At 38.5% G+C, this 15,205-nt stretch overlaps 1 protein-coding gene across 1 annotated transcript in view; it reads right to left on the reverse strand.

Annotated features, from left to right (window-relative positions):
- Nucleotides 1–15,205, reverse strand: part of NELL2 (neural EGFL like 2) — a 147,726-nt gene that overhangs the window by 78,068 nt on the left and 54,453 nt on the right. Inside the window, exons 10-12 of the mRNA XM_030463366.1 lie at nt 9,977–10,068; nt 7,107–7,209; nt 4,969–5,097 (exon numbers count right to left, since the gene is read on the reverse strand). Coding sequence (XP_030319226.1) covers nt 4,969–5,097; nt 7,107–7,209; nt 9,977–10,068 — 324 coding nt within the window. The remainder of the gene's footprint in view (nt 1–4,968; nt 5,098–7,106; nt 7,210–9,976; nt 10,069–15,205) is intronic.

Raw genomic sequence — 15,205 nt, forward strand, 5'->3', positions numbered from 1 at the left:
ATTACTGTTCTTGGCCAATATGATGCAACACATACACTATTACAATTTGATTTTCACCTTTTAATTTTTCTAAGATCTTCACTACAATCTGTAGAAGGTAAACTCATTCTAAAAATGTCCTTTATTTTTGTAATCCAGCAGTTGGAAGCACCAAGATCAACATTAATAACAGATTGTACAGATTAGGTAAGTGAAGAAATGCATTTTTTTTCTTTTGTTTTGGGGATGAGCATTGAATAAGACATTAGCATTTTACTCAAACACAGGGATAGATCAGTAAAACTTTCCAAGCAGAATGAGAAAGTACAACTCTGAGATAACATTGGACCTCTAATGAGATCCAACCAAAAGGCACTTCTGGATGTGCTTCAGACATCTATTCTGAAAAGAGACAATTCATCCTCTTAAGACTGCCTACTTCCCTCCACTGACAATGACTGAAATCAAGCCAGCTTATTAAACAGCAGATTTCTAAACTGAAGACATTTTCCCTTCAAGGGACAATCATCAGTGAAGCTGATGCAATACTCAAATGTAGCCAGTCACTCACTCCCTGGTCTCATTTCAGCTGCTGCACTGGAAACTGGGACAATCATGGTAACAGCTGAGTAACTAGGAGAGTTACTGAGGAAAAAGGACAAATTAAGATAAAAAAAGAAAAATGGTTTCACAAAATAATTATTTAAGACTAAGAAATTACCCCAAATTCTTGTGTACTGTGCAGCTAGTACAACTAAATTCCCAAACACCAGACAATAAACATTATAGTCTACACAACTATAACATACATTTGTAATATACGGAGGATTGACCCTGGCCAGCAATTCAGTAACCACCTGCTGCTCCAGGAGAGCAAACGTGAGAAAAAAACCTCATGGGTCAAGATAAAGACCATATAATAAATGAAGGGGAGGAAAAAAGTTGAGTGATTTAAAGACAACCTCTCTCCTTCTCCCACCAGCAGACTGATTTCCAGTCAGTCCTTGAGCAACAGCCACCTTAGAAAGAGCACCCTTGTTTTTACTGCTGGCCATGACACCAAATGGTCTGGGATATCCCTTGGGTCAGCCAGGAGCAGCTGTCCCAGCTGTGTCCCCCCACCAATGTCTTTCTTACCCCCAGCCCACTGGCTGCAGGAGAAGGGAGAGGCAGGGGCAGCCTCACCATCATCCAAGCACTGTTCAGCAGTAGCTAAAACATCCCTGATCTCATCACAAAGATAAAACACTGCAGCACACAGGCTTCTCTGAAGAAAATTAACTCCACCTTACACAAAATAAGCACCCGATGTAAGCAGCCCCCCTGCAGCAGGCTAAATTTTCTTCCTTAAAAAAGTAAATAACCTGTTTTCCTCAGATCATGTTTAATCCTGGTGCTTACAACAGATTAGCGCATTCTCCTGCCTTCTTTCTTCAGCGTACTTGCCTCTCAATTAAACCAGCAATCTCTGGCAAAAATTCTGAAGTGAGATCAGATTTTGCAGAGAGATAGTTGATCATTATTATTAAATCAGAAACTTGGACTTTCAAGTTCTGTCTCCAAAGAGTAGAAGTAACATCTCCCAAAAACATGTTCTGAGGACTGGCTAAAATGTCATGGAAACATCTTAGCTTCAAGGATCTGAGAATGACACCTAAACCTGCCACCAGCAGACTACTGACAAACCCATATTATTTGAAATATGGATATACTTCACTCCTCTTGATGCATCAGAATATCCTGATAGCCAATAGTCACAAATTTCATCCTTAAAAAACTTCTTCAGCTCAATTCCACCACCACTAATGTAGTGGGCATCGAACACTGTTTGAAATACACCCCAGGGGGCTACCATAAGTTTGAGAGCATTGAAGGTGTTCCTTTGGGAAAAACTAATTACACTATACCAGAATATCTGTGTTTGTAAAATGTTGCTGTTAGGTACACTATACACCAAGGATACTACATAAAAAAGCACCTAAACCTGGGCAGAACTGTATAATCCATATCCAGCCTGCCCACAAGGTGCCTCAAATTTCACAATAGCCTGAGACAGAAAATACATATCAGAGTACTTGAAATAAGGCTTACAGCATGTAAATGAAGAAATCTCAGCTCCTTAAGTATTGCTTTTAACAGTCCTCTAAGGGAAAGCTAAATGTGACATAAATATTAACAAATATTATTATTATAAAACAGAAAGGTATTCACCATAACAGTATCTAGAGACATCACACAGATTTGGAAAAGCACCAGTTCTTTCTAGGACAGAAGCCAAACTCTTCTGTCATTCAGATGAAATTTATGCAGCTTTTCCAGACCGACACTGATCCCATTTTTGAATATTTTTATTTTTGTTCTTCTGCCTTCCAGAGAAGTTCTGCCACTGGGACCATCATAACTTCTGTTTATTCTTTGAATTTTTGCAGTGCTGAGGCACAAATCAGGATTGTATTTGATGAAATTTTGCTCTAACACAGAATCAATGACAGCTAATTTTTCAGTACATTTGAAGTTGGTGAAGTGAGAATACAGAACCAGATATCATATCCATGGGCTCCAGCCATTGCAAAAACCCTTTGCTGAAAGGCTTTGTGTTAACTCCACATTTCCACACTTCACATTGCTCGTAAGTAAAGCCACAATGGCACAGTGAAAAAAAGTCCATGTGCTGAGAAAGGGAGGTTGGGACCATTTCAGCCTTTCAAGATGAGAGAAAGGACACTGAAAGGACTTGGTGATCCACTGTTGCCATTGTGCTCTTTGCTATTGTATTGTTTAATATTAGGGTAAGAGTTAAGGTAAAACCTCATTGCTTATAGAGACATTTGGGCTGGAAGAGAGGGATACAATAGTAAAAGCAAACCTTTGAAAAATTATGGGTATTTCAGTGCCCTGCCCCTTCTCTTCCACAAAAACAATCCTAAAGTTTGAATCTGTGACCTTATTCTCCCTCTTCTACACTCAGTCAGGGAAGGCAGCCAAGTGGACTCATCTGCCAAGAGAGCAGAGTTCAAGTGTGCTGCCTACCCTGCAGCTATGGCATATGACTGGCAGCAAAGCCAGGCTGCTTTGCCTCCTGAAACTCAGCACTGAAAACTCAGTTTCACCCTTGGCTGGGAGAACCTCATCTGGCAGGGACCCAATCTGAAGAGTATTGCTCCCATCTTCCTAATGGGATTTACTCCTGCTGCCTTCAATGTGAGCAAGTGTTCCTGGAGAAGGCCCTAAATCACACACTTCCTTGAGAGATAATTTAATGCATCTGAACATAGTAATAGGATTCTTATTTTTATATAAACAGTGTCCCAATGTTTTATTCAGTTACCCAATTTTTTTGAAAGCACTTAACCAGATTGATAATAACTATCCTGAAACAATGTTATTTGCCCATACAGAAGCAATAATGCCAATAAATCTTCTCAGAAAGTCATCCTACTGAATTCAGGTGCTGCACAAACTGATAAATCCACTTATACTACAAATACATCGGTCTCATATATGATAATCTACTATGTCCCCATCTAAACATTTCACCATCAATTCTGATCAAAAATCTTCTTTTGTTTTTTAGCTTATGATATGCCTTGCAAGTTCCAAACATAGCAACAGACTCTCGTTTGAGTGTTGTGGAGATCCCTAAGAACACACAACTTGGTTTTCTGCCTTCATTCAGCAGAGTAACAATAGAGCTGTGGGGAAAAAAAGAAATTAAAAAACCAACTTCTTAAAGTATCAGCTTGCAGCATAACTTCATTACTTCAGTGGCCCCCTCGAAAAAGAAACGGCTGATGGGTTCCCAGAAACACAGCATAGTCACCAGAGGCTGTAAGTTGGGATAAATGTGGCTGATACTGCAACACAGAACTAACTACACAGCAGGTCCCGATGTCAGATGCCCACTGGGACATGATGAGCACCAAGGGTTTTGGTTTTGCATGATTTTTAGCTCTGTTTCTCAAAGCAGGCTGCCATAAGAAGGCTTACCATAAACATAAAGCAGAGTTATGTAAAGCTGAATTAATTTCCTCCTTTTCTGAAAACAGTAATGAATTCTCAAATCTAAATCTACAGATGAGCATTCCCACAGACATTAATGCATCTATTAACTTAAGTAGGCTGCAGGCATTAACTTATTCAGAGTTCAGCTAACATAAAAGTCTTAAAAGGCCTTGATTCGTTCCTTTTAATAGTGCATGACAGGCCAGACAATAATCCCAGTATCAGGTAAGACTTCAGAATACCTTAGACTCTACTCACAGATGCTTCACTTCAGCAGGCTAAATCCCAACCAAGCTGGTTACTAGTCAAAGGCCATCCTGCTACCAACATGAAAGCTATATGATAAAAATGGCCTTATAGTATACCAGTATTCATTCTTTTTTTTACAGAACCAGGGTTTTCATGAGGAAGAGCAATAGTCAACACAAAAGCCAAGAGACAGTGCAGAGGACTTTGTCTCTCGCTGCTGGAGTGGGGGTGGGCTTGTTTTGCAGGATTACACTAGACTGTAAAAACACCAATCATAGAGGCTTCTCTTCTGAGTCAGTAGCTTGGTGCTCCCTGATACCAAAAGAGCAGCTGAAATAATAAATTATTACTCAGTATGATTAACAATACTAGTATCTAGTCTATAGCATTTACTTACTTCCAAGGGAGAGAGAATGGAACAGGGCAGAGAATGGAACTAAACGTTATACTAATATGCTATTCAAATGGTTGCCCATTAGACTGCATGAATATCTGAATATTCAGAATCTGAAATTTTCATATGGAAGCATGTTTTTAATTCAAGACCTCAGCCACACTAACTTGCCACCGCACCACTGACCAGATTTTTTTTTAAGAATTTAATTGTAGAGATAATTAATTGAGTTGATTAATCTGCTGCATAATTCATTGCATTTAATAGGCCTATCCCTTTGACAACTCATGAATCAATACACAGTAATTTATAAAGTGGAGCTAAGCATCTCTATGAGCTGCTACCTTCACAGTAGGCATTGTCCTCCCGAAGGGCTCGGAAGCCATCTCGGCAACTACAGACAGCTCTATCATCCAGGTTTCTGCAGACAGAATGCTCCATACAGTTATGTCCTTCAGAGCAAAAGTCATGGCCTGTAAAGAAACAAATATGATTGAGGGTTAGAAAGAATTCAGGGATTATGAAACCTCCCTACCCAAGACAGTCCTATCTTTTTTTTCAATTAGGTCAAAAAATGCCTCTCTATTCTCTGTGAGATATAGAAAAATAAATTGTACCAAGCATGAAATGGATGAAAGGAGTAGAAAAGACCACAAGAACAGACTGTCTCTACGTCTTCAATTCAATTTCTGGTTATAGCATTGATCTAAGGCAGCTGGACAGGATTGCTTAAATCCCCTTATTGTCTCCTTGTCCTTGTTAAGTACTTTTACAGGACACTTCTTAATTACATATTTTTCTTTATTTTCTTTTTTAGCTTAGAAACTCACTAGCTCATTCAGTAGTGCTACTACTTTTTCCTAACACTTTTTGCCCCCAGGTATAACTATAAAATAGTTCTGTATTTAACTAAAAAGCTTTGATTAACATGGACTGGTTTGCTTTTGCTTCCCCTTATCCTTTCCTTTCAAGCTCCACTGATGCAATAGTCTTCTCTGACTGCATCATCCTTTCCATTTCAGATCAATTTATTCTTCAAATCTCACCTTATCTTCACTCTATTTCCTCTTTTCCTATTTTTGCCCTTCCATTTTCCTGAGTGTGACTACTTTCCATTTCATCTTAACTTACAGATTTTTAAGATTCTGAAATTTTTCTTCAGTCTGGAAAATTTATATTGAACCTCTCAACACAGTAGTAGCAATAGTACTTGTTGTAGTCATAGTAGTAGGTTTTTTTTACATTCCTTCTGTTTGCTAACATGAAATCAAGTGCTGCTATGTTGCTGAACAGTAGTAGTCTTATTTTTTTTATTTCATGGCCTTGGCTGGCTGTATCCAACATTGGCATTAAATGAGAATGTTCATGTTATGCAGAAAGGGTGATGGCTCTTTACTTTTTTTGTTTGTTTTTATTAAGGTTCTTAAGACTTATCTATGTCCTGTATTAAATAAAATACATGCTGCTGAATAATAGCATATAGCAGCTTTGTAGCCCAGGAGAGGCCAAGGTGGGACTGAAAATGTTCAGAATGAACTCATCTCACATATATTAGAATTTTCCAGCTATATCAGGTAGAAGAAATTCAGAATTCTTTTCTCTAGGCCACTGAAGATTTTATAAAAGGCATAATTTAAAGAATCCTTTTTGACTGTGAAAGAATTTGAGATCTATGGACTTAAATTCTTTTCTTCTACTTTCCTATCTCTCTGCTTGCTGTCATTAATCGCATCTTTCGTGTTTGCACCAAGTAGCACAAAAACAAGTATAGCTGCTCTCTTCACTGAAGTATACCTAAAATCAGCCCCAGGCTACCACCTTCTTTCATGCCTGGTATCAATTTATCTTCATTTAGCTGTAGAAGAAACAGATGTAGCCACTTGAAGATACAACTCCTTATAGCTTTGAAGATACCAGTATTAATCCAGATCAAAAGAGTGGGCTCAAGACACAGAGCACTCAGTGCATCTCTCCCCTTTCATAAGGATCAGCCTGGGTGTAATACACACAGGTATGAAACATAGGAAAATATTCCCCAAAGCTGCTGCTCTAAGATGCAGGCTACAACCCCAAAAGAGGTAAAACAGTTACTCCACTCTTTGATCAGATGCACAGCACAAATGGTTCTCTGAAGAAGACATCTCAAAGTATCTCAGAAAGATGCTGAGGAACAGGAACATTTCTCCAGTCTCATTTTGCTTGGACACCAGAGTGGATGAAAGGTAGAAAACCCCTACTTAGGTAAAGTTCTTTGACCTTTCAACCATTTCTGGCTAGAATGAAAAATACAAGTGTCATTAAAAATATTTCACAGAATTCCCATTATTAGATATTTTGCAAACAATTTTCAGATACCACACACAATCCAGATGTTACCCATTCAGCTTCCCAAGGTTTACCATGATTATCATGTGTAGGACCTATATAATCTATAAGAAAAGAATATTACATGAAGCTTATATATATCCTCCAATTACCTTACCTTTACAGACTTTGCAGCAACTGTGAGATAAGGGGATCTGCTGAGATTCTGGGCAGTTCAAAGCAGCACAGCTGTCTTTGGGAATACGCTGCATTTTATGGTCCTGTTAAATTGAAGTAATTGGTTAATACTGTGAGAGAAGAAGGAAAGATAAACGATAACTTTATTGGAGTTTTTAAATTATAATGTGCAAAAAATCTGAAAAAAAAAAACCCCAAAAAATCCCAAGAACACTCAAACTTGAAAAAGCATTTGAAAGGACAGCACAGCACAATAAAAGCATCAGGAACTCCCCTTTACTCAAACATTTTCAAGAAACCAAAAGTGTGGCAACAGCTCTCATTCTTCTCTTATCTTAGCTGTCAAGCAACTTGCTTCAGAAGTTTCTCCTAAAATTATGCCTGAAAGAGTAATAATTATTTCTCAGAAATTGAGGCAGCAGATTCCAGAGTCAAGGGTCCTCATAATGAATACTCTAAAGCAGTTTGTTATTTGTACAGCAAGGAAAATCAGACATGAACACCTCCCCTGTCAGCACTGTGGCAGTCACATTGAAGGAAAGAGGCACTGACTGCCTACTAGGAAAGAGAAGGTTTCTCAGTGAAGCTTGGATCAGGAACCTGGAAATGTCCATTGCCACAAGATGGTACCTAAATGTCTTCAGGTACTCGGTGCAGGGCACACACACTCATTGCAGCAGCACCTCATGAAGTGCCTGCCCCAGCAATCTGGCTACTGCCCAGCTACCACCTTTAGGCTCCCCTGGGCACTAATTCAGGTGCCTTGCAGTGTTCTAGCCATGAGATGGCAAAGAGAGAAAACAAAGCAAGGAATAATATGCTCCTGACAGGCACCTGCCTTAAAATCAGCAATCTGGGTAAAATATGGGCTGACTGAACTCAGGACCCTGTATTTTGGCATGCAAGTGCCTAAAATCATGCATGTATTATCGCTGAGAACCTTGCATTTAATTTGAAATCACCTTCAAGCATGAAATATAAAGATGAAACACAAATACAGGAGTATCAAAATTACTGCTCGAACTTCACCTTAAGCAATCTTGACAGAGAATCCAACCCCAACCTGATAACATAGAAAATTAAACCAGCCACAGAGGTGGTGTATGTCAGAACAAACAAAACCCAGAAATCTCACAAAATAAAGAAAAAACCCCCAAAGCATTTGATAGGAATAATATCAATAATAGTAGTATGTATTACATAAAATTCTTTTACAATTTGTATTTTGGAAGAGAACTTTTCATTCTTTTGTTTTGGAACATTCAAGCAGAAAAGTACATGCCTATAGGAGGCACAACTGCAGCAGCCAAATAAAACAAAGAAATTATGTTTAGAATTATGTGCAAATGAAAAGAAGAAATTCCCTACATTGCCTTGATAACATCATAATAAGCCTTCAAGCATGAAATCAGTACTTATGCCATTTCTCTTCAGTCTCTCTCTTGAGCTGGAGTCATTCACTATGTCCTTTTATGTGAACTCTGGCAGTGATAAAATTCTGCCCATCTACAGCTGCCTAAGTGACCAACACATTTCACAGTATTTGGGGTCTTTGCTCTGAATTATCATTCAGAAAGCTGCTCAGCAGCAATTGGGTGTACTTCAGTCCTTGAAAACGCAGCACTGGAATCAGCCAAAGTTTCTGCTTAATACTTCTGCCGGGACACTCAGGCAAGCCACCAGCAAACAAGTATGATCAACATGAATCCAGGCTAGCAAAGCCAACAGAGGCTTTTGGTCCATCCAGCATCACCCTTTCCAGCTGCAAGAAACACAAGGAAACCTCACATAACTTGTGATGGTTGTTAGTTGTATCCATTGGCTAGTCACAGAATTTAGGTGTCACCTTGAAACCATGAGCTCACAGCCCCGAGAAGTGTATGACTGAACCCAAAATTATTTCTGCTCAGCTTCTTCTTTGCTGTCTCAAAAGGGTTTCAAAGCACCTACTCCAGGAATTAAGCTCACGATGATTAAAATCAAAAGCAGTAAATCAATGGCCCTCAGTTCTACATTGTAAAACACTTTTTCACAACTGTATACAAAAGTTCTGAGATTTTCAGAAACTGGTCCACCAGATTGCAGCAGTGTGGCTGAAGGATCTTCTCTCTTCTCTGACCTAGAAATGTGATCTCAGCTTTCCAGCTCCACCTTCCAGCATGCAGCTGCCTACCTAACTCTAACTCAGCTCTCTAACAGGAGAGGATTCCTCTTCATTCCTCCCCACCCCCAAGAGGCAACACAGGACTCACTGAAGCAGTTTGTGTAATTCTCAACCCGTAGCAGTCCCTAAGGTATATTTTGCCTTAAAATGCATATGGGGCCTGAAAAGCAGCTCTGTTCATGCAGCAGGACAAGACTGGCTCAGCATCAGGTGTACAAATAAAACAATGACCCTACCCAATTTCCATCACTAGAAACACAACCAGACAGCTGGGTTGCCAGCTCTTCTCCTTTTCCACTAAGAATTATCCTGCATTCCAAATCATGCCCCCATCACATTCATACCCAAGCACATAGTTTTGAACAATAATGTTGCACATGTGCCAAAGAAAGCATAAGGTAGTCTGGTGGATTTTTATTATTGGAGACAAGCCCTAAATGCAACAAACCTAAATGGAGAAAGGATGCAGCTTGATCGTCAAGCTGCGTGATCAAAGCCTGCAGCTATGAAAAGAAAATTTATTTGGAAAATTTGCTGTGGAACTCAGCAAGACAAAATAAACAAAGGATGCCTTTTCTGTTACCGTATCCTAAAGCAGACCTGTCTGTGTTTCAATAGTTTCTTTCAGTAGGACTTTGATATTTTGAACATGTAAATTCTTTTTCCCCCATCAACAGTATTCTTACCTTGCACTGGAACAGAACACAGTCCCCTGAGCTTGAATACACAGTTTCTCTTTGTCCATCAAAGTAGGTTCTGCCTTCAAATATGCACACCGCTTCAGGAGAAAATAAATAAAAAAAGAAACAGCACAATGATTTGGTTAAAAAGTACTCTGCTTATAGAACTGATACATTTTCTCACAGATAACTTTCTTAAATAAAAGATTGGTTCAGCTGCAAGCTTATTCTAAACTTCTAAATACTAAATGACTCTAAATTCAGTTCTGTAGGCATCTGGATGTCACAAGAAAAAAAAAAAAAACTGAGGAGAAAATTAAAAAAACACAAAAGAACCGGAAAAGCACACAGAAGTAGAAGGTGAAGGATGTTGAAGCAGTACAGAGTACGGACAGCTCCAGAAAGGCCAGAAGAGATCTGTGTCAGGTGACACCAAGGAAAGGATGGCTGCCTGCAACACGGCTCAAGGGCAGGGAGGAAAAAGGAGCTGAGAGGCGTGGGAGTGACATTGATAGCCAGCTTCTTGGAGAGGAATACTGCATGACAAAGGGTGACCACTGAAGCCACATATTTATTTGTTATGACAGCCCTCTCATTTATCATCACCCCACACGCTCATTTAAACACAATATGTTTTCGTCTTGTCAATTATTTAGTGTTACTGTTGAAGTATATCAGAGTCTATGAGTTTTGTAGTAGAAAAACTGATCTTCAGTGACTGTGGGTTTGGGTTTTTTCCCCTGTAGAATTAGGATAAAGTCTCCAAAAATCAAATGACAAAATGAGGGCCCCTGACCTGGTGTTTGTTATACCACAACTTGGCCCAGTGCCACTCCAGCATCCTGGAATTATTAGCTTTTGCAGTAGGGTGCTGACACAGCACATACTGGATTGCTCACTACAGTTCCTATTCAGTATTTAAGGGCTACATAAAAAAATCTTCACAGCAAAGTGTTTTTTGTTTTTTTTTTTTAAAGCATCCATAACTGCAATTATATTATGCTAAGTAAAAAGCCTAAGAAATGTCACTGCTATGTAAAGAAACTCAAACATCTGTCTCTGATGCTTAGGACACAGTCAAGGCTCATCAAGTAAGTATAATCATGAAATAACAGGAGTAGGTTACCACTTCTGAGTTCTAGATTACATGTTAGAGATCTAATTTGTTAATCATTGATTTGGAGATGTAAATCAATTGTACTACAATTCATGCACAGAAATATAAAAATATTATTAACTATTATCATCATCAATTTATTAATTTTTTATTATTATTAATAACAATCTGTTCAGTTTAAATAGACTATGATTTGTAGACAATTTTAAAATGTCTAAAAGTACAAGACTTCTTATTGCATGACTGATGATAATTACCATTTCTGCTCTTATTTTCAATTCTCCTCTTTTTTTTTTTTATCATGCAAATACTTGATTGTACAAACTTCTCATTAGTTTGTCAGCATGTAAAATGTCAGCTCTTGGAACTGATGTTGAAAAACAGATGATGGGCATAGTGACAAGAAAGGGGTTTTTCCAATTTCAACATATGAGTTATAATATCTTATAAAATATACACTGTCTTGTGTGATATAAGCCTGCACACCACTTTCAAGTAGTAATATCACAATGCTCTGCAACATCCCAAATCCCATGAATGTCAGTTTGCAGTCAGACTTAATAAATAAAGCACAGAAAAGAGCCACAGGAGTGAGTACAGGAGAAAGTCATAGAACCAAGAGAAGAAGAATGTTCGTACAATATCCACAAAGAAAGGTTACAAAGAGTCAGAAAAGCTCAATACAGCATCTCTTTCCTCTACCAGAAAACAAGCTCTTCTAGAAGGAAGCATGTGAAAAAAAATCTACATAAATCTCTACAGGGGAACTGCAGATCTCTAATCCAGACAGGACAAGGCAATCAACCACTATGTATATTGTCTCCTATATATTAGAGGCCATGACACTAAACTTAAATACTTATATATGAAGCCCTTTCCCTTTCCTCCATATATTTCAGGCTTCTAAGAACAATGACAGGAAAGGAGAAAATATTTCAGTGTCTGAGGACCACAAAACAGCGCTGGAATGATAAAATATCCTCATTTCCAACAGTCAGACTGTGCCTGTTCATAAGAAAGGCAAAAGACATCATGATCACTGTCATACTGTCTTGAAAGAAAACACTGTCCTGAAGCCAAAATACTCTTAACAGATGAATAAGACCCCCCAGGCATCTTTAAAAAGAAAAGCATCCATACTACTTCAGATCATAGTCCACTGAATCCAGTCTCCATACCAATGGTGAAAATTTTCTGATTCTTCAGAGAAATTTAGAAAGTAATTTATACGAAAAAAATACCAAAAAACCACCTCTAGTCTTGTGTGAAATCATGAAGTTATTTCTTGAAGCCACCAACAATCCTCGGAAGTCTTGGCATAAGAAATCATCTTAATGAAGTGATGCAGTATTGCAAACAATTGCTTTCATCAAGAAAATCAACTCTTCTCCATAAAGCCTTGAAAAAAAGAAAAACTTACAAATTCTTGGGCTGTGAGGTATGGCTCTGCCCAGACAGTCTTTCCCCTTTCCCATGTCTTTCATAAACTTGAGGATTGCTCCTCAAAGGCTAGAAAGTAGCAGTAGAGTCTGTGTTTCAAGCCACTTGCTTGTATGGCTCCTAGAAATTCCAAGCAGAGCTCACAGCCCCACAGACACAACCACAAGAGCTGGCCACCACACTACTAAGAAAATTACATCTCATTCATTTAATGCCACCAAATAAACATTTCCAACTACTGGATTTTGCTGTTGCTTTGTCAGAAAAATTCTAAGATCTCAGGTATCAGAGATCTATCTATACAGAGTGACCTACTTCTGTTTAAGAGAGAATAACCAACAAACTGTAAACCAACTGAAAAACTAAATTGAAGCTAAATTGAAAACCCATCAAACTGAATACTCTGAACACAAGCCTAAGCATATCTTCTTATGGACTGCAGCTCTCAATGGCTACACTCAAAAGAGACATTTCTTCTTGAAATCATCAATGTCAGCTTTATTATAATTATTTCTTCCCTACTAGTATTCTCTAAAACTTGACAAATTCCACCATACTTGGGCAGTTTCTTCCATTAAAAGCCACCTAAAACTAAGGTACACTCTGAAGATCAAATTCAGAGCACCATCACTGAGTTTTTCTCTTCTCATCTATGCTAGTGAGCTTACAAAAACACATGGGCACTTCATCATGCACACTGTTATTTCTTCTCCAATATTGCCATACATATTTCTGTCCTTTTCATCTTGCTCTTCTGCTGACCACAGGGGAGGCATTGAGCCAAACAGCAAAGGGTAGTTTTCCATCAGGCCACTGGAACACCTCTAAAAGTTCTGAGGTTGTCTGGTTAGGTAAGCACTGAGCACACTCAAAAATATTTGTAGTAAGAGAAATCTATTAACTTTCTTCTGCCCCACTTCCCTCCTAAGACAGTGGGACCAATGTCCCAGGCTGTGTGGAACAGGACTTAGCCCCATTTTCTCCTGCACATTTCTCCTGCTTCCTACCAGCAACTGGCACAGCCAGTACAAATCCCATCATGGTGATGTTTCATGTCTTTATTTTCTTTTGGAAATAAAGATATTTCAGCAACATGAACATCTGGACTAGAACTGTGTAATTGGAAAGTCCAGCAAAGATTTAATTCCTGCTTGGCTCAGTGTTTCCCAGGATGCTGTGATTAGTTTGTGAGTGGTATCTCTGGGGAAACATACAATCTTTCATCTTCCTAAATCCTTTCATTTTAGAGACTGAGTTGCAGTCAAGAAATTACCTGATGATTACTTGCTTCCAGAACTTGTTAGTTATTGCCTATGTATGATTTCATCTACAGCTGAATTACATCAACCATTTCCCCTTGCTATCAAACTTCTACATCCCTCCAATACTTAAACCAAAGTAGATTATTCAAAGCACAGCTTTATAAGAAGACAGAACACAAAGTCTACAAAACTTGCTAAGAAGTTTGACTACTCTTGATAGATTTGTATACAAATATGTGTGTGATAAAATACTACAACATAAGGCAGCATTACAAGGTCTAAAAAATTATTAGCAGGGTTTGCTTATATCCCCACTACTCATTTCATAAAATCATTGAATGGTTTATGTTGGAAGGAACCTTAAAGGAATTTCCCAGAGCCTACTTAGCCCACTGAACAGAGTAATTGCTCAGTGAAATACCAAGAGTTTGTCAAACCATCACTTCCCTTTCACAATTCTTTGTTCTTCTCACTGGCCTCCAAATGACACCTCCCTTCTGCATTTCTTAAAATGTCCATGCGAAATCCATGACCCAGATAATTCCAGCCTTCCATTTGCTAAGTTCTCAGGATGCAATTTTGTACCTTTTCTCACTTCTACATTTATCACCTTTGCTATCTAGACTGCATGTGTCTTCCTCTGAGAACTTCATGTGCACTTTCCTGTGGTATCTGAGCTGATTTTGGTTCTTACCACAAATGGAAAGCAGAAAGTTTAGGACATGGGTGAACTCCTCAAACCATCTGGTTTATTTTGTTGTATTCATAATCACCTACTGGGCACCAGATGTGGCTTGAAGTTTTGTGAAATTCATCAGTAATTATGCATGTATAATTTAAATTTGGTGATCAAGCCTGTATTGCTGCATTCTTTATTCACATATGTGGTTTTAGGGGACACCAAAAATTAGCATACAAAAAAACCTGAGCCACGTTCATTTAATTTTCCAATTTCCTCCTTGGGTTTTCCTTCATTACACTTTCCACTGTACAGAGATCAAGGCTTAGGCATTGTTTAAGTCCCATTAATCCTACTTTGCAAGCTTACATAGTGCAAAACCTCTGTGTATCTTTATCCTGAGAAATAAACACAGAGATAATGGTCACCTTTCCTGAACCTCTCTCAATTGCTATGCCATTGCTCTCATCCCATCTCATTTCTCTTTGCAGGGATTTGGGCATTATTTCTTCTTTGCTCATTTTCCAGAGAGCACAAGCTACACTCTTACTGAAGGAAATGAGGCTGGAGACTTGCTTCATTTCATGCCATCTCCCTCAACAATTTAAAATTATTCCAGATTTCAAGCTGGAAAATATATTGCTAATTTTTTTTCCCAGACAATCACTGCTGAACAGCTGAATGCAAAGGCTTCAGCTTCCTCAGCTGAAAGAAGAAAATCCGATTTGAAATTTCCT

The sequence above is a fragment of the Calypte anna genome, chromosome 1 (genome assembly GCF_003957555.1).
Source record: "Calypte anna isolate BGI_N300 chromosome 1, bCalAnn1_v1.p, whole genome shotgun sequence".
In the NCBI taxonomy this organism is placed as follows: domain Eukaryota; kingdom Metazoa; phylum Chordata; class Aves; order Apodiformes; family Trochilidae; genus Calypte; species Calypte anna.